At 43.1% G+C, this 23,146-nt stretch overlaps 1 protein-coding gene across 4 annotated transcripts in view; it reads left to right on the plus strand.

The window, feature by feature from the left end:
* NRG1 (neuregulin 1) overlaps positions 1-23,146 on the plus strand; it is a 550,039-nt gene that overhangs the window by 93,696 nt on the left and 433,197 nt on the right. For all 4 annotated transcript variants that reach the window (XM_029601717.1, XM_029601714.1, XM_029601723.1 and 1 more), the window contains exon 2: positions 894-1,071. In XM_029601717.1, the coding sequence (XP_029457577.1) occupies positions 894-1,071 (178 nt within the window). The remainder of the gene's footprint in view (positions 1-893; positions 1,072-23,146) is intronic.

Below are 23,146 nucleotides of genomic sequence, written 5' to 3' on the forward strand. Positions count from 1 at the left end.
CACCCGCCCGGCCCTGTCTAAACCCCCCCTTACCTTTGTCGGGGGATTTACGCCTCCCGGAGGGAGACGTAAATCCCCGCGCGCCAGCGGGCCGCTAGCGCGCCGGGACGCGACCTGTGGGCAGGTCCGGAGGGCGCGGCCACGCCCCCGGTCTGCCCCGGGCTGTAACCACGCCCCTGGGCCCGCCCCCGAAATGCTCCCGACACACCCCGTGGATCGGGCCCGCCCTCTGACATGCCCCCGACATGCTCCCCTCTGAAAACCCCGGGACTTACGCGAATCCAGGGGCTCTGCGCGCGCCGGTAGGCCTATGTAAAATAGGCGCACCGGCGCGCAGGGCCCTGCTCACCAAATCCGCCCAGATTTAGGCGGATTTAGGCGAGCAGGGCTCTTAAAATCCGCCCCCCAGTGTACAGACTACTCTGCAACAGATAACTTTTTTCCAAATTCTGAAATATAGCCAAGCCTCTCTTGCAGCAAGGTTAGGGCAGCAAATACCAGGCTCCAGAGAGAAATTATGGATGTTGTAGATTGCCTTTCTATAAACAGTATCCAAGAACGCTTCACGAGCCATGAACTGCTATGGGAGTCACTGGACACGTGCTGAGAAGGGGGAAATTATAACTAACCACATAGAATATATGTGTTCTATATCTCGCACATAAAGCTGGTAGTGGGGAAGAAAGGTTTCACTAGTTTAACGTATCAATATAAAATGTATTGTTTTTTCATCCAGCACAGTATAGGTTTGTGTGTTCTTACTGTAGCTCAGCTGTTACTGTGACTCGACTGGAGTATTTGCGCTTTTAGTACTGCCCCGACGTACATGAAAAAGATGGATATGTTTTGTCCCAAAACTGTCTAATCATAACCAAATTTCTCTTTCCTTTTAGCTGCACCCCCAAGACTGAAGGAGATTAAAGACCAGGAGGTGTTTGTGGGGAAGAAGCTTGTGCTGAAATGTGAAGCCAGTTCTGAACAGCCCTCCCTAAAATTCAAATGGTACAAAGATGAAAAAGAAATCAACGGAAAGAATAAACCTGACAACGTAAAGATACGGAAGAAAACAAAGTAAGTCAAAACTAGGGGTGTGCATTCGTTTTGAACGCATATGTAAAACGCAACTTATATTTTTAAAAGAGAAAAAAAAGGTTTGAGGAGAAACGCATCGCGAGTTCCAACGTATTCAACATAGCTATGTTGAATACGTTGAACCTAAATAAACACTTAAACCTCCCACCCTCCTGACCCCCCCAAGACTTACCAAAACTCCCTGGTGGTCCAGCGGGGAGTCAGGAAGCCATCCCTGTATTCCTTTGCGAGGAGCACGTGAAGTCGGCGTCACGTCGAGTGACGCCGACGTCACGTGCTCCTCCGCGCCTCCGCTCCCTGACCCCCGCTGGACCCAACCGGAACTTTTGGCCAGCTTGGGGGGGGGGTCAGGAGGCCCCCCCAAGCTGGCCAAAAGTTCCGGTTGGGTCCAACGGGGGTTCCGGAGCGACCTCCTGCCACATGACCTACCTGTCACGTGGTAGGAGTACAAGATGGCGCCAGTGACCATGTGACAGGGGCTGACCAATGGCACGGCAGCCCCTGTGACACAGGCTATCGGCGCCATGAGGAAATCGCAGATGAGTGCAGGGATGGCTTCCTAACTCCCTGCTGGACCACCAGGGAGTTTTGGTAAGTCTTGGGGGGGGATTAAGGAGGGTGAGGGGTTTAAATTTTTATTTAGGGAACCGGTGAACGTATGGACAGACCCTCAACTTATGGAATTCTCCATATGTCCATATTGAACGAAATCGACCCTCAACTTCAACTTATCAACTTATCAACGAAAACTTTTTGTCTGCACATCCCTAGTCAAAACTGATGCATGCTGGAAATGGACAGAGTGGGAGGAAGGGGAAAAAGAACTGCAACAAGGAAATAAAATTGCTCATAATATCATCACATAAACAGGGCGATAACTGAGTGCTATGAATGATCAAAGGTGATAAATAATGGAACTAGGCTAAGCTTTTGTATTTTTGAAACCACATCCTTCATATCTGCCTTACAGGTTGTAATTAAACATTTGCTTCATTTATAAACCTGCAACTTTTAAAATAAAGATGAAAAAATGATAAATTCAGTCTAGAACTAAATAGTAATTTATTGGCATAAACTGCTTTAGACCTGACAGTGAAAGGCTTCATGTTGAGTTTTTTGAAGAAAGCCACTGGTTGGATCTGAACAGAGCCAGTGAGCGATGTATTGCACTGTCACGTGAAAGGTAAGCGGCTTTCAATTGGCCTTAAACTCCATTCCTGGACTTGTACAGATCCATACTGCTAGGAAGCAGATGGGTAAAATGCTAGAAAACCAAAATTTGAACTATTGCACAGGTTCAAGCATGTCCTCCCTAGATCTATTTATTTATTTCCAAAATTTATAACCCGTACTATGAACATTTCTAAAATCATTCATCTTTTCTCTTGCATTCTTACAGGTCTCTTCAAGCCTATTTTATTATTCTCTTTTATCATTATAGTACGGTTCATAAAACTTGCATTGGTAATTACATGTATATTTTTATATGTTGACTGCCTGAATAATGTTTTAGTTTTATCAGAAAAAGAAAAGAGAATAACAGGCAGCCATGACTACTCAAGCCCTATCTTACCCATGTTCCCCACTCACCACCCTCATGACATACCAAAACTTCAAACAATACACCAACAACATAAAACATAAAAAATGCCATACTGGGTCAAATCCTAAACACCTTACTTGGTAGAGTGGGTGGACCATTAACATGTTACTAAGTCCAGCCTCTTGCCTTCAACAGTGGCCAATCCTTTTAGGAGAGCTATTCCATCCCTTTGATTAGGAAAGGCTAAACAAGTTAGGGTTCTTCAGCCTGGAGAAGAGATGACTGAGAAGGGATATGATAGAGGTCTATAAAATGTTGAGTGGGGTGGAACAGGTACATAGGGAATGGTGATTTAACCTTTCAAATAGTACTAGGACTAGGTTCAACTCTATTAAGCTAATAGGTAACTGTAAAACAGTATATATCAGGACCCCCTTAAAAGATCAGGACCAGGCATTTAGCCTGGTCTACCTTAAGGCCATGAACCAGGGGAACCTCAGCTGGCAGGGTGTTGCCCTGAGGAGAGGAATAAGTGCATGACCTGGAGGGAACAGGGAGTAACTGTTGTAAATCCTGATTAAGCCACTGAAGTCTTTGTTGTTTTTGTTCTTTCACTGTAAATAAAGTATTCTGTGGAGAAAGGCTGGAGTCTAGACTGCTCTGTCCTTCAGCATTCCTCTAAAGTTGAAGACTGCTCGCACAGCATTACATATAGTGGCAGCAGTGGGATTTCTGGTCTAAGCGCCACCACAGACCGGAGACACACACCAAAAGAAAAAAAATAATTTTTTTTCTGTCTGGGGTCTGATTGTACGGGCAGCATAGAAGTTGAGGACAGCAGGCTAATATGAAAGAGAAAATTATTCTCTTCCCTCCATGAGTTCGATAAAGCAAATCTTCTCCTTTAAAGGTAGAAGGGTTTAGGCTATAAAGAAATTATTATTTATCAGCATGGAGCATTTACTCCAGGTGCTCACAGAGGGACAACAGCAGTTGCAAGCAGTTGTACAGAACCAGCAGCAAGCACTAGAAGAGCAGTTTGCCCAATTAGCACAAGCTATGCAAGTTACTACAGCATGGCCTACCCCACTGTCTCTTGCAGTATTTAAAATGAATCTGGGCGAGAATCTAGACTGCTTCTTAGTCAGTTTTGAACAAATTGTCCCACTAGCAGAAAGAATAGAGTTCACGTGGACCACGTATCTAGGGAATTTACTGACAGGCACAGCCAGGCTGCTTTCCAAGCTGTAAACTTTGATGGAAGGGCCAGCTATGCAGAGCTAAGAGAGATGGATACACCCCACTCACCACAACAGTTTCAGTGGGAAGCTCTTCAACCCGGGGAGAGTCCACAAAGTCTTTTTTATTGGCTAAAAGGTGTAGGCTGGAAATGGCTACAGCCTGAAGGGAAGACAGGTATTGAAGTAGCCAAACTGATTTTACTGGAGCAGCCTATGCAACAATGGGTTTGCCAGTACCCGAAGATCACCCTAGAGACAGGCTTAGAAGTGGCTGATACCTTCCATCAAGCACAGTTGATACCAAAGCACTCCAGGTGCCTGAGAAACTGCCACTACTGGGACCAGGATGCCACAGTCCCAAAGCGAGGTGCTGGTCATAGGGCCCAGTTCTGCTGCCCTGTTTCAGCTGTGGAGAGAGAAATTACTTTGCCGTGACTGTCCTAGGGAGAAGAGGTGAACCTATAGATGTTAATGGGATGACCTCACATTTTTGCAACTTTGTGGTAAGCTCCTGCTCAGGGTTCTCCACTTTTGTGGTTCTGATAGAACTAGATGGCTCCCCACACAGTCCCTGGTAGATTCAGGAAGCGTAAAGACTCTCATCCAGAGGCAGCTAGTCATGAGACGTTAGTACGATTATGAGAAGATGGTAACCCTCACATGTAGACATAGTACCAGGATAGTACCCAAACGGTCAGCACAGAAGTAGGAGTACTTCCCAGACTCCTATATCACATTATTCTAGGATGTGATTATCCAGAGTTTGAGACTCTCTAGGGTCAGCTTATGACTAATCTGACCAACTCAGACCACAGTGAGGCATCTTTCCCTAAAGCTGTCCCATTGGAAGAGCCAGACTTTTTGTCAGGAAATCTAAAATGCTCAAACCATGATGGTAACACTGGGGGAAAAAAGTGCATTGGTTTCCAGCAATTAGAGGCCCTGGGGTAGAGGAGAGTACCCAAGGAGAAGATAGGTCATTTATTTATTTATTTATTTAATTTATTTAAGAACTTTTTTATACCGACATTCATATAAACATATCACATCAGTTTACATGGACCTCGGATAGGATAATTAAAAATATGAAGAAAAGAAGATAAAGTTACATTGAACAGGGAGAAACATAACTTGGATGTGGGAGGAAACTGGTAGAAACACCAAGATTAAAACTTAGGTGTAATTAAGCTAAATGAACTTAGGCAAGAAACTGTCAACCGATAAACCTTTGATATATATAGATTAAGAAGGGAGTAGGGCAGGAGGAAGGCAAATAGGTCTCAAGCAGTAATTGTAGGGGTTAAATGGATTAAGATGATAAGGGAGAAGGGCTGAAGAAGAGAGAGTAAGGGAGGAGGGAAATGGGGTGGGGGGAATGGGAGAAGATTAATGAAGGTACCAAAGTTCTTACTAGGTTCTTGCTAGTTTCTTAGTAGGGTTGTAAGAGGGTATTGAGGGTAATTGGCGAAGTAAGTTTGCCCGGGAACATAAGGTAGACAAAAATCCAGCCCCTGAGCCATAACCCTTTTTCCTTCTCTATTTTGATGAAAGATATGATGATTCAAGTAGTCAAAGAGACTCAGGAGGACTTGTCCCTCCCCTGGAAGGTAGCCTTAGCAGGGACAGGTACTCAACCTGGGAAAGTCAACCTGAAGGGAAGGGTATGTATAGAAGTGTATATCAGGACCCCCCCTTAAAAGATCAGGACCAGGCATTTAGCCGGATCCAATTTAAGGCCATGAACTAGGAGAGCCTCATCCAGCAGGGCATTGCCTTGCAGAGGGCAGGCACAGGAGGGAATAGGCAGGCCCTGGGGAGGAAGAGGAGAAGAGAGAAACTATGCAGAGACTGTGACTATTTAAGTTCTTATTAAGCCCTGAGATAATCAGGTTGCTTCTGCTGTTTTGTTGTTTTACTGTAAATAAAGTATTCTCTAGAGCAGGGGTGGGCAATTAATTTTCCCATGGGGCCGCATGAGAAATTGGGATGGTTTTAGAGGGCCGGACTAATATAATTAACTCAGTTCTCAATAGCCCTACTTATGAAAAGACAGCAGTTTACCACCAATGTATGTCCTCTGAGAAAACACAACAGATAAGACCGATACAAACGCTTACATGCTAGCAAAATATCTCATCTCGGTAACAGACACAGAACCGACCTAACATACTCCCAGGATCTGTAGTAATGCACATAAACTAATCTGCACACAGTTACACCTGTATTATGGAATACACTCAAACAGGAGCAACCCTATCTATGAAAAGGCAACACTACAAATATTACATCAGACCCTAAACACCAATACACCTCTTATTAGGAAAACAGAACTAACAAACAGCTATAGATCCCCAAACAGAAATAATTGTAAAACTATACTAATAAGCAGAATAAATGTTTCTAAACAGCTATGAACAGAATAACATCCAACAATTAAAAACCCATAAAAACTATTAAACATTCTCCAAACACCAATAAAATATTTCAAAAAAGCAGACATCACACAATTAAAATGGCAGTCAAGAAAAATAAACTTAAAGCCACCTTTACTTACCCCCTCCAGCAGCTCTCCTACTCCCCTTCCCTGCAGGCCATGGCACACACCAGAAGCAGCAGTAGAAGCTAAGCTCTATACTTATGGTCCTCTTCCTTAGTGCCCATGTCTCTCACACACACACCATACCAGTCATGCCCCCATGACCAGTTTCTGTCTCTCACACACCAATCATCTCCCAAACAGTCTTTGGCACACACACACCAGTCACCTTCCTGAACAGTTTCTCTCATGCCATACACACACACACACACACACACACACACACACACACTTCCCACTCCCGTGTTCTACTTGCATATATGGTCTTCTCACTCTCATAATCACGTTCTCTGTCTCTCTCTCTCACACACACACACACTCACTCACCAGTCTCTCACTCCCATGCTTGTTCTCTCCACATGCACAGGCTTCTCATTCCCAAAATCACTTTCTTTCTCTCTCTCACACACACACACACCAGTCTCTCACTCCCATGTTTTCTTTCAGATATACCGGCTTCTCCCTCCCATGATGTGTCTCACACACACCCGGGTTTCTCACTCCCATGCTCACTCTTCACATGCACAGGCTTCTCATTCCCATAATCACTTTTTCTCTCTCTCTCTCACACACACACACACACCAGTCACCTGATCTCACTCATGCATACACACACACACAGGCTTCCCACTCCCAAGTTCTCTTTCAGATATACAGGCTTCTCCCTCCCATGCTGTGTCTCACACACACCCAGGTTTCTCACTCTCATGCTCACTCTCTTCACATGCACAGGCTTCTCATTCCCATAATCACTTTCTCTCTGTTACACACACACCAGTCTCTCTCTTCCATGCTCACTCTCCACGTGCACAGGCTTCTCATTCCCTGAATCACATTCTCTCACATTCACACACACCAGTCTTTTTCTCTCACACACACAGTCACCTTACCAAGCAGTCTCTCTCTCTCATGCATGCACACTCACCCAGGTTTCTCACTCCCACAACTCCAGGCTTCTTATGCTCATGCTTTCCCACATACCCAGACTTCTCACTTCCATGCTTTTTCTCTCACACACACACACACATCAGTCACCTCCCTGACTAATGCCTCATACTCTCACATAAACATCAGTCATCTCCCTGAGCAATCACTTTCATTGTCTCTCACATACACACACACATCAGCTCTCTGACCACTCAATCACACACAGGCTGGCCGGCTGCTTCTCACTCTCTCTTACTCAGTTCCTCTTCCCCCTACATATGTCACGGAGTTTTTTGCCGGTCCGCGGCGCGCGCTCCCGGTCTCTCCCGCTGCCGTTGCCGCTGGGCTGTCAGCAAGCCCAGTGGGAACGGCAGCGGTGTTGGAAGAAGTTGTGGCACCCGTGGCTGGCCTTTTCTTCTTCCCGCGCCTGCCCCCCCCTCCCCCCTCCCCCTCCCCCTCCCGTGACCCGAAACAGGAAGTGATACACGGAGCGGTGCACGGGAAGGAGAAAGAGCCGTGCCGCGTCGGCTGCAGCTTCGGGCCCCGAGAAATTGAACCAGCCGGCAATCGAGAAAGGAGTCAGCAGCATGAGCCCCCGCAGGCCAAGAAAGAAGAATCCCTTCGGCCGCGGGAGGCTCATGCTGCTGACTCTTCTCGATTGCCGGCTGGTTCAATTGCTCGGGGGCCGATGCTGCAGCCGACGCGGCACGGCTCTTTCTCCTTCCCGCGCACCGCTCCGTGTATCACTTCCTGTTTCGGGTCACGGGAGGGGGGGGGCAGGCGCGGGAAGAAGAAAAGGCCCAGCCGCGGGTGCCACAGCTTCTTCCAACACCGCTGCCGTTTCCACTGGGCTTGAACGTGCTGACAGCCCAGCGGCAACGGCAGCGGGAGAGACCGGGAGCGCGCGCCGCGGACCGGCAAAAAACTCCGTGACATATGTAGGAAAGAAACTCGAGCGAAGGCACGCTGCCCGATTGGCCGGTGCTGGGCAAGGCTCGCCCAGCACCGGCCAATCGGACAGCATGCCTTCGCTCGAGTCACTCTCTCCTCCCCCCCCGGACGCTGTAAAAAAAAACAAAAACCAGTTCATTCTCCGCTCCCTCGCTCCCCGATTGGCCGGCCAATCGGGGAGCGAGGGAGCGGAGAATGAACTGCTGCCTTCCCTCTGCAAGGGAAGGCAGCAGTGCCTCATTCCCCGTCTGCTCTCAGCAGTGGGCGGGCCGGATTCAGACCGTAGGCGGGCCGGATTCAGCCCGCGGGCCACCCCTTGCTCAGGTCTGCTCTAGAGCAAGGCTGCAGTTCAGCCTGCTTGTTCTCTCAGCATTCTTCTAAAGCCGAAGACTGCTCCCATGGCATTACAGTAGCACATTTAAAACAAATCAGAGAAAGTATTTTTTCACTCAGTGCACAATTAAACTATGGAATTTGTTGCTAGAGGATGTGGTGAAAGCAGTTAGTGTGGCTGGGTTCAAAAATGATTTGGTCAAGTTCCTGAAGGAAAAGTCCATAAACCATTATTAGCCTTATGGACTTGGCAAAATCACAGCTTATTTCTGGTTATGAATAAAAAGGACTGGATCCATTCTTTGGGATCTGCGCTTTACTTGTTATCTGGATTGACCACTGTTAGAAAGGATAGTGGGCTTGATGGATCTTTGTCCGACCCAATTGGCAAGTCTTATGTTCTTATGTTTTTGGTATATTGTTTGATGTTTTTGTATGAACTGTGTTAATGCAAAGGCTTCAGCTTAATTAAATTTAGCAATTTTATATCTTGCAGTTCCAGTAAACTTCTAAAATGGGTTTCAACAGCAAAATATCATCACAAATACAGGAACAGAAAATGTAAAAAACAATATAATATTTATTACATATTAATTATACCTGAGCCATAAAACTCTCACCAATCATTCACATCATCACATCATCAGTTTAACCTCCTACAACAGGACTGCTAGGCCATCTGAGCTCTGCATTGGAATTGCCTACTATAGGAAGCAGCCAGGCTACTGTTGTATCACCACAATTTGGCGTCCCACCATGTAAGCTAGACTGCCCCGTAGTGATATAGCTCAACCCAGCAGTTTACCAGCACCATCTCAACCATTCTGCCAGGTACACTCTTGTGATTTGTACTTAGCATGTGACTAGAGCACCTACAGAGAGCATAAGATCAACAGTTCTCCTTTTCCAAGCTGGTCACCCTTTGATGTGAGTGTATGCATTTACATCAGGCCATCTTGAATCTGATATTGAGGAATAACAAATCATTGTTCTCTCTACCCTTTCTTGAAGCAGTTATGAACCTGCTTATCAAAAAAACACCAAAGAAGATGATAGTGACTCAGAAAAAACAGGTTTCAAATACAGGGTCCCCAATTTCAGACATAACTTGCCATATATCCAGCAGCCTGGGTGTTAAGGGATGCTTTCTGCCCTGACTGGGACCTCATTTTCTGGCCCAACATTCTAGAGTCTTCCTCATCATAAGAACATAAGAACATAAGAAATTGCCATGCTGGCAACTTCTGGAAGGATCTCCCCAACCCCAAACTTTCAATTAAAAAAGGCCACTGCTGATGGGTGAGATGACATTGTTCCATTAAATAATCCCACCCCTTTCGCAAGCACAATATAATTAACCACCATTTTTTCTGTTATTATTTAATTATTTAATTATTTATTTTATATTCTGCCTGTATCAAAGCCAGTCGTTCTAGGCAGATTAGAAAATAAAAACAAATAACAACAATACAACAACAGAAAAAGAGCAGGTATAAGAAATCTAATACATTAGAAATTAAATAAATACACAAAATAATTTCATCCTAACATTAATCATAATCAATCAATAATTTAAAAATTAAAATATTCAGCTGACTTAATACCAGTTACATCCATCTAACTTGATAACATTTTCAATCTCAACAATCATCAAATAAATGACATAGATTGGTTTTTTTAAGCTCGTTTTATCTTCATAAAATTACCCATCCCAATTCTTATGTTAACCTTTCTAGATATTATCAAATCAAACAGAGCTCTAAACAGAGGAAAAAAACAAAGCACACATGCTTACTCAAATAGGCAGTCTTCAAACTGCAAAGAAAAACCTCCACCATAATTTTTTTGCCAAACCAGAAAATCATCTTGTTCTTTGAGTGCAGACCCCAAATGACTAAGGCCCCAGCAATAGGTAATAATTCCAAAAAGGTGATATGGCAAATGTATTTTTTTGCCCATAGTGATAGTATTATTGCTTGAATGGGAGCTTCTGAAAGGAACCTGCCATTCAACCTATTCTGTTTTTTGCTTCAAGCTTTTCCTTTACTACTCCAAGCAGTCGCACCACTGAAGTAGCATTCCTTATGAATCCAAATTGAAAGAGATCTGCATAAGGAATCCTAAAACTCTGCCATCAAGGTCATGGTGGCTCACTTCTTAGGGTATTTTAAATATCAGAGAACCATTTGCTCTACTGCTTCATTTGCAACCATTTCGTTATTTGGGCTGGGATGGAGCTTTTTTGAAAATTTCTTGAGGCATTGGTTTACTGGGTGACTGCACAAAGGGGCGGATTTTAAGAGCCCCGGGACTCGCGTAAGTCCCGGGGTTTTCCGAGGGGGGCGTGTCGGGGGCGGGGCCGAGCGGTGCGCCGTTTTCGGGGCGGGACGCAGCGTTTCAGGGGCGGGCCTGGGGGTGTGGTTTCGGCCCGGGGCAGTCTGGGGGCGTGGCCGCGCCCTCCGGAACCGCCCCCGGGTTGCGTCTAGGCGCGCCAGCGGCCCACTGTCACGCGGGGATTTACTTCTCCCTCTGGGAGGCGTAAATCCCCCAACAAAGGTAGGGGGGGGGTTTCGACAGGGCCGGGGGGGTGGGTTAGGTAGAGGAAGGGAGGGGAAGGTGAGGGGAGGGCGTTAGCGAATTCCCTCCGAGGCCGCTCCGATTTCGGAGCGGCCTTGGAGGGAACGGAGGTAGGCTGTGCGGCTCGGCGCGCGCCGGCTACACGAAATCGGTAGTCTTGCGCGCGCCGATCCAGGATTTTAGCGGATACGCGCGGCTACGCGCGTATCTACTAAAATCCCGCGTACTTTAGTTTGCGCCTGAAGCGCCAACAAAAGTACGCCAACGCGCCGTTTTTGAAAATCTACCCCAAACAGCACAAGCGTGCATAAACTTGCAATTCTGGATATTGCAGGATGAGCTGCTAAAATACCGGCACACATTCTGCAACACCGCATTGTCTTGTACATGTGCTGTGACTGTGCTGGCATTTCAGAAAAGTTGATTTAATGTATTTCCACCGTGCACTTTCTTTGTTATTAATTTTAGCTAGGCGTGAGCCTGCATACTTCACGACATTGGATTTAGCTTCTGTCTTTTAATTGTTAGCTTAAGGCAAGTTACATTCAGGTGTCATAGGTGCCTGCTTTCTTCCATTTTACCCTGGAAATGCTAGTCATGTTGAGCCAGGCACAACCTTCATAGTTCATTTACATTTGTAAAATAATATCAGTGTACATAATCATAGCAGCTTATTGTGATGGATCATTTTGCTCTACCACTCATCATAGAAAGAAATGCCCTAATCCAGTTAACAATATATTTGGAGATCTTCCTGTCCTTGCTGGGTACCTTATCTGTCTTCTTTATGGTCCCTTCTAGAAGCTTGAAATTATTGAGATATTTTTGCTTCCTAATCTTTCTCTGGAATGATTTTGCAAATTTGCAACTACCTCTAACAGTTGTATGAAGGATCGTCAACTCTGGGAAGCCCCTCCTCATTTCCTTACCTGTGCTGTTTGTCTGTTTGGCTTGGGTGATTTCCAAAGTGGAATCAGGTTCAGAAGAACTACAAGAGTCACTATAGCTATCCTCTAAGCCAGTGGTTCTCAATAGGTGTGTCTGGACACACTGGTGTGTCGCAAGGTCCTGGGATCTGTGTCGCAGGGCCAGCAGATGGCTGCCTCCTTATCAGCCCGGGTGAAAGTTGGTTGGCTTCTCTTACATTGGGCCTGTTACTCTCACTTCCTTCTCTTCTTTCTGGCCCAGTGGGAGACTGTTTTCTCCTTCACCCGGATCAGAACGATACATTGCCAGCTCCTGCTGTTCTGGGCCTGATGGGAAGCAAACTTTATCTTCCCCTGCTGAGTCTGGGAGTGATGCTGCTGCTGACCTCTTCACCCTGTTGGAGATTACAGGAAAGGAGGTTGGTGATGCAGGGAAGATGAAGGTGGAACAGAGAGGGAGGGTGGGGGCTGCTGAGCAGGAAGGGATAGGAAGCAGGGGGTCGGGGTAGCTGGGCAGGGAGGGATAGTCAAGCAGGGAAGAGAGGGAGCACAGGGAAGAGGATGTGGGGGGTCATGAATACTGGGCAGGGATATGAGTGTGAGGGGATGATTGAAAGGGAGTAATTGGGAAAACTGAAGGATGATGGTGACATGGAAGGGGAGTGATGAGGTGCAAGAGCCAGTTTTGGGATTGTGCATTACTTTGCTTAGTGCAGGAGGAAATGTATTTCTGTTTCTAGCTCTCCAGTTTTGCACTGCATGCAGAGTGCCTTTCTGGAGTTTTCCATTCCAGATTTTGTCTCCACATTTGTAATTTGTGGTCTTTTATGCTGTATTTGGTGAAGGTCAGATCTGTATGGGTGACTGAGTTGAGGTATTTTACTAGTAGGTAGGGATTTGTATCAATCTTTTTTTGTTGCATTTTCTCATTCTCAATAGGACATGCATTGATGCTACACTGCTGCCTTTATATAGGAAGGCTATTGCTGTTTGAGTTCTTGGAATTAATGTTGCAGTGGTATGGAAGGTTTGCTACATAGGTGCTGAGTGTTATTTTTCCCCAGGTTTTGTATTTTACAATGCACCTAAGGGAGTTTGTGATTCTGCTACTGAGATAGCACCAGAATCAGAATATCTTTTTTATATAGCGAGTTATATTTCAAATATCCTAGTTCTGCTCTGCATTCATTGTTTATGGAGGGGGGTTCCTGTGGATGCAGGTTATATGTTCAATGCCCATGATGTGTTAAGAACATAAGAACATATGAACATGCTATACTGGATCAGACCAAGGGTCCATCAAGCCCAGGATCCTGTTTCCAACAGTGGCCAATCCAGGTCATAAGAACTTGGCAAGTACCCAAAAACTAAGTCTATTCCACGCTACTGTTGCTATTAATAGCAGTGGCTATTTTCTAAGTCAACTTAATTAACAGCAGCTAATTTACTTCTCCTCCAAGAACTTATCCAATCCTTTTTTAAGCACAGCTACACTAACTGCACTAACCACATCCTCTGGCAACAAATTCCAGAGTTTAATTGTGCGTTGAGTGAAAAAGAACTTTCTCCAATTCGTTTTAAAAGTGCCACATGCTAACTTCATGGAGTACCCCCTAGTCTTTCTATTATACAAAAGAGTAAATAACTGATACACATTAACCCGTTCTAGACCTCTCATGATTTTAAACATCTCTATCATATCCCCCCTCAGCCGTCTCTTCTCCAAGCTGAAAAGTCCTAATCTCTTTAGTCTTTCCTCATAGGGGAGCTGTTTCATTCCCTTTATCATTTTGGTCGCTCTTCTCTGTACCTTCTCCATCACAACTATATCTTTTTTTGAGATGCGGTGACCAGAATTGTACTCAGTATTCAAGGTGCGGTCTCATCATGGAGCGCTAAAGAGGCATTATTTCTGATCTATTAACCATTCCCTTCCTAATAATTCCTAACATTCTGTTTGCTTTTTTGACTGTCGCAGCTCACTGAACCGATGATTTCAATGTGTTATCCACTATGACGCCTAGATCTTGGGTGGTAGCTCCTAATATGGAACCTAACATTGTGTAACTATAGCATGGGTTATTTTTCCCTATATGCATCACCTTGCACTTATGCACATTCAATTTCATCTGCCATTTGGATGCCCAATTTTCCAGTCTCATATGGTCTTCCTGCAATTTATCACAATCTGCTTGTGATTTAACTACTCTGAACAATTTTGCATCATCTGCAAATTTGATTACCTCACTTGTTATATTTCTTTCCAGATCATTTATAAATATATTGAAAAGTACGGGTCCCAATACAGATCTCTGAGGCATTCCACTGCCCACTCCCTTCCACTGAGAAAATTGTCCATTTAATGCTACTCTCCGTTTCCTGTCTTTTAGCCAGTTTGTAATCCATGAAAGGTCATCGCCACCTATCCCATGACTTTTTTCTTTTCCTAGAAGCCTCTCATGAGACACTTTATCAAACACCTTCTGAAAATCCAAATATACTACATCTACCGGTTCACCTTTATCTACATGTTTATTAACTCCTTCAAAAAAGTAAAGCAGATTTGTGAGGCAAGACTTGTTTGGGTAAAGCCATGCTGACTTTGTTCCATTAAACAATGACTTTCTATATGTTCTGTGATTTTGATATTTAGAAAACTTTCCACTATTTTTCCTGGCACTGAAGTCAAGCTAACTGGTCTGTAGTTTCCCGGATCACCTCTCGAGCCCTTTTGAAATATTGGGGTTATATTAGCCACCCTCCAGTCTTCAGGTACAATGGATGATTTTAATGATAGGTTACAAATTTTTACTAATAGATCTGAAATTTCATTTTTTAGTCCTTTGGAACCCTGGGGTGTATACCATCCATTCCAGGTGATTTACTACTTTTCAGTTTGTCAATCAGGCCTACCACATCTTCTAGGTTCACTGTGATTTGGTTCAGTCCATCTGAATCATTACCCATGAAAACCTTCTCTGATACGGGTATCTCCCCAACATCCTCTTCAGTAAACCCTGAAGCAAAAAAATAATTTAATCTTTCCGCAATGGCCTTATTTTCTCTAGTTGCCCTTTAACCTCCTGATCATCTAACGATCCAACCGACTCCCTCACAGGCTTTCTGCTTCGGATATACTTAAAAAAGTTTATACTGTGAGTTTTTGCCTCTATGGCCAACTTCTTCTCAAATTCTCTCTTAGCCTGTTTTATCTATGTCTTACATTTAACTTGCCAACGTTTATGCCTTATCCTATTTTCTTCTGTTGGATCCTTCTTCCAATTTTTGAATGAAGATCTTTTGGCTAAAATATCTTCTTTCACCTCCCCTTTTAACCATGCTAGTGATCGTTTTGCCTTCTTTCCACCTTTCTTTATGTGTGGAATACATCTGGATTGTGCTTCTAGGATGGTATTTTTTAACAATGACCACGCCTCTTCCACACTTTTTACTTTTGTAGTTTCTCCTTTCAGTTTTTTCTATTTTTCTCATTTTATCAAAGTTTCCCTTTTGAAAGTTTAGCACGAGAGCCATGGATTTGCTTACTGTCCCCCTTCCAGTCATTAATTCAAATTTGATCATATTTTGATCACTATTGCCAAGCAACCCCACCACCGTTACCTCTCTCACTAAATCCTGTGCTCCACTGAGAATTAGATCTAAAATTGCTCCCTGTCCTGTCATCTGCAAATTTGATCACTTCATTCATTGTGCTCCTTTCCAGATCATTTTATATATATATATATATATATATATATATATATATATATATATATATATATATATATATATATATATATATATATTGAAAACCACCGGTTTAAAAAGAGATCCCTGGCGCACTCCACTGTTTGCCTCTCTCCAGTGAGAAAACTGAACATTTAATCCTACTCTCTTTTTCCTGTCTTATAACCAGTTTGAAATCCATAAAAATTCATTGCCTCCTTTCCCATGACTTTTTAATTTTATTAGAAGCCTCTCATAAGGTACTTTGTCAGATATCTTCAGAAACTCCAAATATACTACATTACCAGCTCACCTTTATCCACATGTTTATAACCCCTTCAAAAAAATGTAGCATATTTGTGAGGAAATACTTCCCTTGAACCAATTGCTCCATAAAGCTATCATTTATTCCATCCAGGAACGTTATCTCTCTAGCATGACCCGATGATACATTTACCCAGTCTATATTGGGGTAATTGAAATCTCCCATTATTACCGCACTACCAATTTGGTTAGCTTTCCTAATTTCTCTTAGCATTTCACTGTCCATCTCACCATCTTGGCCAGGTGGACGGTAGTATACTTCTATCACTATAGTCTTCCCCAATAAAGAAGGGATTTCTACCCATAAAGATTTGATTGTGCATTTAGTCTCATGCAGGATGCTTATCCTGTTGGAGCCTATGCCATCCCGGACATAAAGTGCCACACCGCCTCCCGGGTGCTCCTCTCTGTCATTGTGATATAATTTGTGCCCTGGTATAGCACTGTCCCATTTGTTATCCTCCTTATACCATGTCTCTGAGATGCCAATTAAGTCTATGTCATCATTCACTGTTATACAATCTAATTCTCCCATCTTACTTCTTAGACTTCTGGCATTAGCATACAAACATTTCAAAGTTTGTTTTTTGTTTGTATTTTCATTCTGCTTTTTAATTGATAGGGATAAGTTAGAATTTTTTAGCTCAGGTGAGTTTTTAGTTACAGGCACTTGGACTACTTTTCTTATTATTGGAACCTCACTGTCAGGATGCCATATTTCTAATGCATCATTAGTATCCTTTGAAGATACCTCCCTCCGAACCATGCGCTGCTGAGTGACTGTCGGCTTTCTCCTTTGTTCTAGTTTCAAAGATGCTCTATCTCCTTTTTAAAGGTTAGCACCAGCATTCTAATTCCACCCTGGTTAAGGTGGAGTCCATCCCTTCGGAAGAGACTCTCCCTTCTCCAAAAGGTTCCCCAGTTCCTTACAAAAGTGAATCCCTCTTCCTTGCACCATCGTCTCATCCACGCATTGAGACTCTGGAGCTCTGCCTGCCTCTGGGGACCTGCGCATGGAACAGGGAGCATTTCAGAGATTGCTACCCTGGAGGTTCTGCATTTAAGCTTTCTACCTGAGAGCCAAATTTTGGCTTCCAGAACCTCCCTCCCACATTTTCCTATGTCGTTGATGCCCACATGTACCATGACAGCCGGATTCTCTCCAGCACTGTCTAAAATCCTATCTAGGTGACGCATGAGGTCTGCCACCTTTGCACCAGATAGGCATGTTACCAGGCGATCTTCACACCCACCAGCCATCCAACTGTCTACATTCCTAATAATCGAATCACCAACTATGATGGGCGATCTAACCCTTCCCTCCTGGGCAGTAGGCCTTGGAGACACATCCTTGGTGGGAAAGGACAATGCACCACCTGGAGAGCAGGTCCTTGCTACAGGATCCTTTCCTGCTGTACCAGGTTGATGCTCTTCGATCATGAGAACTTCTTCCTCCAAGGCATCACCAGGGCTGCCAGTCTGAAGTTGGGACTTGGCTACTATGTTCCTGAAGGTCTCATCTATATACCTCTCTGTTTGCCTCAGCTCCTCCAGGTCTGCCACTCTAGTCTCCAGAGATTGGACTCGTTCTCTGAGAGACAGGAGCTCTTTGCATTGCTTAGATGTGTTCAATTTCTCACCGGCGGGTAAAAAATCATACATGTTACACTCGATGCAAAAGACTGGGAAGCCCCCTCTTGCTGCTGGACTGCTGCCTTCATCTCACATTTGTTCAGTTCCTAGTTAAGTTTTAGGTTGTTATGGGAGTAGGAAAATGTCTAATTAACGTCCTTTAAATGTATTAGTGAATTCACTATATGTCTGGTAGTGTCCTACAGGGGAATGATCAAATTCTCAATAAGGTTTTTTTTGTTTTTTTGGTTTTTTTGTGTGAAAGTGGCACTTGCCTATAAATTAAAGCATGAGCTAGGAATGGGTGAGTGTGGGGTGGAAGGGTTGGGAAATACAAACAGTTTAACTTCAGTTAGTCAGCCCGAATGACTCATTGCTCTCTTGATTAACAAATGTTGGTACCTAATCAAACCAAATCACACTACCTTAACACCTTTCCAAGGTGAGTGCTGAACTTTTCAACCTTTTTATTTAGGTATACACTGCTCCTAGCTTATTTCTAGCTTCTGGCTACCTTTATTTATTTTTTTTTTTAATATATAAGCACTCTAACTTCTGCTTATTAGCTGCCTTACAGACTGACTAAAAATACAGTCTAACTTTAGTTATTCCCTACCTTACTGATTATTAAAAGCACAAACACACTAAATAATATTCCCATGCTACTAATGCCGAACAAAATCACTGTGAACCTGGAAGATTTATTTATTTATTTATTTATAACTTTTTTATACCGAGGTTGAGGTAACAGAGTTACTTATCACTCCGGTTTACATTCTAACAGGCAATAAATAATGAAATTAATATGTCTTACAAAGATGTAGTAGGCCAGGTGATTTGCTACTCTTTAGTTTGTCAATCTGGTCTACTACTGTACTACTTGCTGTAGTTACACAATGTTAGGTTCCATATTAGGAGCTACCACCCAGGAAAAAGATCTAGGCATCATAGTGGATAATACTTTAAAATCATTGGCTCAGTGTGCTGCAGCAGTCAAAAAAGCAAACAGAATGTTAGGACTTATTAGGAAGGGAATGGTTAATAAAACAGAAAATGTCATAATGCCTCTGTATCGCTCCATGGTGAGACCGCACTTTGAATACTGTGTACAGTTCTGGTCACCGCATCTCAAAAAAGATATAGTTGCAATGGAGAAGGTACAGAGAAGAGCAACCAAAATGATAAAGGGGATGGAACAGCTCCCCTATGAGGAAAGACTGAAGAGGTTAGGGCTGTTCAGCTTGGAGAAGAGACAGCTGAGGGGGGATATGATAGAGGTCTTTAAAATCATGAGAGGTCTTGAAGGAGTTGATATGACTCGGTTATTTACCCTTTCAAATAATAGAAGGACTAGGGGGCATTCCATGAAGTTAGCAAGTAGCACATTTAAGACTAATTGGAGAAAATTATTTTTCACTCAACGCACAATTAAGTTCTGGAATTTGTTGCCAGAGGATGTGGTTAGTGCAGTTAGTGTAGCTGAGTTCAAAAGAGATTTGGATACGTTCTTGGAGAAGTCCATTAACTGCTATTAATCAAGTTTACTTAGGGAATAGCCACTTTTATTAATTGCATCAGTAGCATGCGATCTTCTTAGTGTTTGGGTAATTGCCAGGTTCTTGTGACCTGGTTTGGCCTCTGTTGGAAACAGGATGCTGGGCTTGATGGACCCTTGGTCTGACCCAGTATGGCAATTTCTTATATTCTTGTGTTCTTAAGCCATGGTTATTCCCTGAGTCAGCTTGACTAATTGCAGTTTATAGACTTCTGCTCCAGGAACTTGTCCAAACCTTTCTTAAACCCATCTAAACTAACTACATTAACCACATCCTTTGGCAACAAATTTCAGAGCTTAATTTGTTTTAAATGTGCTAATTGCTAACTTCATGGAGTGCCCCCTAATTCTTCTATTATCTGAAAGAGTAAACAACCAATTCATATTTACCCATTCTAGTCCTCTCATGATTTTGTAGACCTCCATCATATCCCCCTCAGCCTTCTTTTCTCCAGACTGAACAGCCCCAAACCTCTTTAGCCTTTCCTCAAAGGGGAGCCATTCCATCCCCTTTATCATTTTGATCGCCCTTCTCTGTTCCTTCTCCAGTGAATCTATATAATTTTTGATATGTGGTGACCAGAAGTGAACACAGTACTCAAGCACTATGGAGTGATATAGAAGCATTATGACATTCTCTGTTTTAGTCACCATTCCCTTCCTAACAATTCCTAACATTCTGTTTGCTTTTTTGATCGCTGTAGCACACTGAGCTGACTATGTCAATTTATTGTCTGCTGTGAAGCTTAGCTCTTTTTTCTGAGTGGTAACTCCTAACATGAAACCTAACATTGTGTAACTATAACACTGGTTATTTTTCCCTATATGCATCACCTTGCACTTGTCCACATTAAATTTCATCTGCCATTTGGATACCCAATCTTCCAGTCTCATAAGGTCCTCCTGCAATTTATCAGTATCCACTTGTGATTTAACTGCTATGAATAATTTTGCGTCATCTGCAAATTTGATCACTTCATTCATTGTGCTCCTTTCCAGATCATTTTATATATATATATATATATATATATATATATATATATATATATATATATATATATATATATTGAAAACCACCGGTTTAAAAAGAGATCCCTGGCGCACTCCACTGTTTGCCTCTCTCCAGTGAGAAAACTGAACATTTAATCCTACTCTCTTTTTCCTGTCTTATAACCAGTTTGAAATCCATAAAAATTCATTGCCTCCTTTCCCATGACTTTTTAATTTTATTAGAAGCCTCTCATAAGGTACTTTGTCAGATATCTTCAGAAACTCCAAATATACTACATTACCAGCTCACCTTTATCCACATGTTTATAACCCCTTCAAAAAAATGTAGCATATTTGTGAGGAAATACTTCCCTTGAGTAAATCCATGCCTACTGTGTCCCATTAAACCATGTATATCTATATGTTCTGTGATTTTATTCTTTAAACAATTTCCATGATTGTTGCTGTCACTGGTCAGGGTCAGTGGAGCTATGTTGAATTTGATGGTTAGAAATTCCAACTCCAGTGTCAAAAGGCCTCATGGTACTCCAAAAATGTCTCTCCTCTACTCCGGATAAACATCTGCATATCCTCATATAGCTCAGTCCTCTTCTGTGGATTGCATCCCTCCAAGATCCCCACCACCAACATTTCTATACTGTGGACCCTCACTGAAAAGATCTCACCAGATGCTCAAAGGCCATCTCATCCAAACTGTCCTTAGGTCTTACTGTCAGATCCTGATCCTGCATGATAGTGGGCCACCATTCTCATTGCTGCTGCAATTTATTTTATTTTTATTTATTTAAAATGTTTATATACCGGCATTCATGTTGCAAACACATCATGCCGGTTTACATATAACAGGGGTGTACAGTAAACAATTCAATAACCTATTTGTGTAGAAGGAAGCAGTTACAAATAACAAGGTAATAGAACTGGGAGGAGAGAAGAAAAGAAAGAGAATAACATTAGGTATAGGTATTTACATTAGTAATAACATTTTTACATGTGGAAGTGGTAGAATCTGGCTGAATAGAATTAATCGGTGTCCGGGAAAGCTTTTTTAAACAGCCAGGTCTTAAGTCTCTTCCTGAAGGTTGGGAGGCTGGGCTCCTGTCTAAGGTCCGGTGGGATGGAGTTCCATAGAAGGGGGCCGGCTGTTGAAAAGGCCCGATCTCTCAAGGTAATGTGTTTGGTAGTTTTGGCTGGGGGCACTTGAAGAGATCCTCTGAGTGTGTCTCTTGTTGGTCTGGAGGAGTTATAAATTTGGAATGGGACTTGTAAGTCGAGTGGGGTGTGTTGATGGATGGTTTTGTATATTATGGAAAGAGATTTGTAGAGGATTCTAAAGTGAACAGGCAACCAGTGGAGATCTTTTAGGATTGGAGATATATGGTCCCTCCTCCTGGAGTTTGTCAGTAATCTTGCCGCAGCGTTTTGTAACATCTGGAGGGGTCTAGTATAGGAGGAAGGTAGGCCCAGAAGGATAGAGTTACAGTAATCGATCTTAGAAAAAATGATAGCTTGTAGAATGGTTCTGAAGTCCTGAGTGTGGAAGAGTGGTCTAATTCTTTTCAGAACTTGGAGTTTGTGGAAACAGTCCTTGGTGGTTCTGTTGATGTAAGCTTTAAGGTTCATCCGGTTATCAATTAATACTCCTAGATCTCTCACCTGTGTAGTAGTTGGGATAGTTGGAGGATTAGAGATGGCATTATTATCTGGGGAGATGAGAAGCAGTTCTGTTTTAGAGGAGTTTAAAACTAGGTTTAGGTTAGCCAGGAGATGTTTAATTTCGAAGAGACAGTTTTCCCAGTGAATGGTTCTGTCCTCTACCTGATTGTTGTCCACACCTGAATGGTGTGAGCTTCTGTCCTCTACCTGATTGTTCTCATGGTGTGTTTATGCAGTGCATAGTTTTCATAGCATTTCCTATCTCCATCTGTTGGCCATGTTGCAGTGGTAGATCTTGTCTCCATCATCGCTCATTGCTGTGACCCGTGACCATGATGTTGAACTGCTATTGAAATTAATGTCAGGCCAATGTCGTGGCAGCAGAAGAGTGCATACAGGCACATCATGCGAGATATGGATATATTTTCACCAGGATCTGACCCTTAATCTGAAAATGGCCATGAAGACGTTTACCATGTATGCTGCCATAACCAATCAGTGTCCGCCTTTCCACCTCTAGCTGCAATTTCTCTTCCTCAGGCAATCCCTGTGGGGCTCCTAAGCTTCAGTAGTAATATTATCTGCTGGAATACAGTTTACACAAAATTCAAGTTGGGGGGAGCAGAAGACAGGGCCAGGGCATGAGACCATGCTATTAATGGCTGCTTTGCATCCAGCCCTGTATCTTCTATATAATACAATAATTAGTGGATAGAAGCAGCTTATCATATGTGCCTAATGTGACAGTTTGCTCTGCTTAGTGTTACAATACATCAAATATGCAAACTACAAAGTGTGGTAGATTTAGACAGTTGTCCAAATACTCTTTTCTGAACCAATATACATTGTTGCCTTTGTCAGTATAGAGACATATGAACTTACATATTAAAGGTAGTGAGTAAGGGGTGCTCAGGAAGGACAAGGAAACAGCAGAAAAACTAAATTAATTTTTGCCTCTGTCTTTGCTGAGGAGGGTGTTGGTGTCACACCCACACCAGAAACATATTTTGATGGTAATGACTCTGACTGATTAAATGAAATTAATGTGAAGGATGTAAT

Source organism: Rhinatrema bivittatum, chromosome 1 (genome assembly GCF_901001135.1).
Source record: "Rhinatrema bivittatum chromosome 1, aRhiBiv1.1, whole genome shotgun sequence".
Classification (NCBI taxonomy): domain Eukaryota; kingdom Metazoa; phylum Chordata; class Amphibia; order Gymnophiona; family Rhinatrematidae; genus Rhinatrema; species Rhinatrema bivittatum.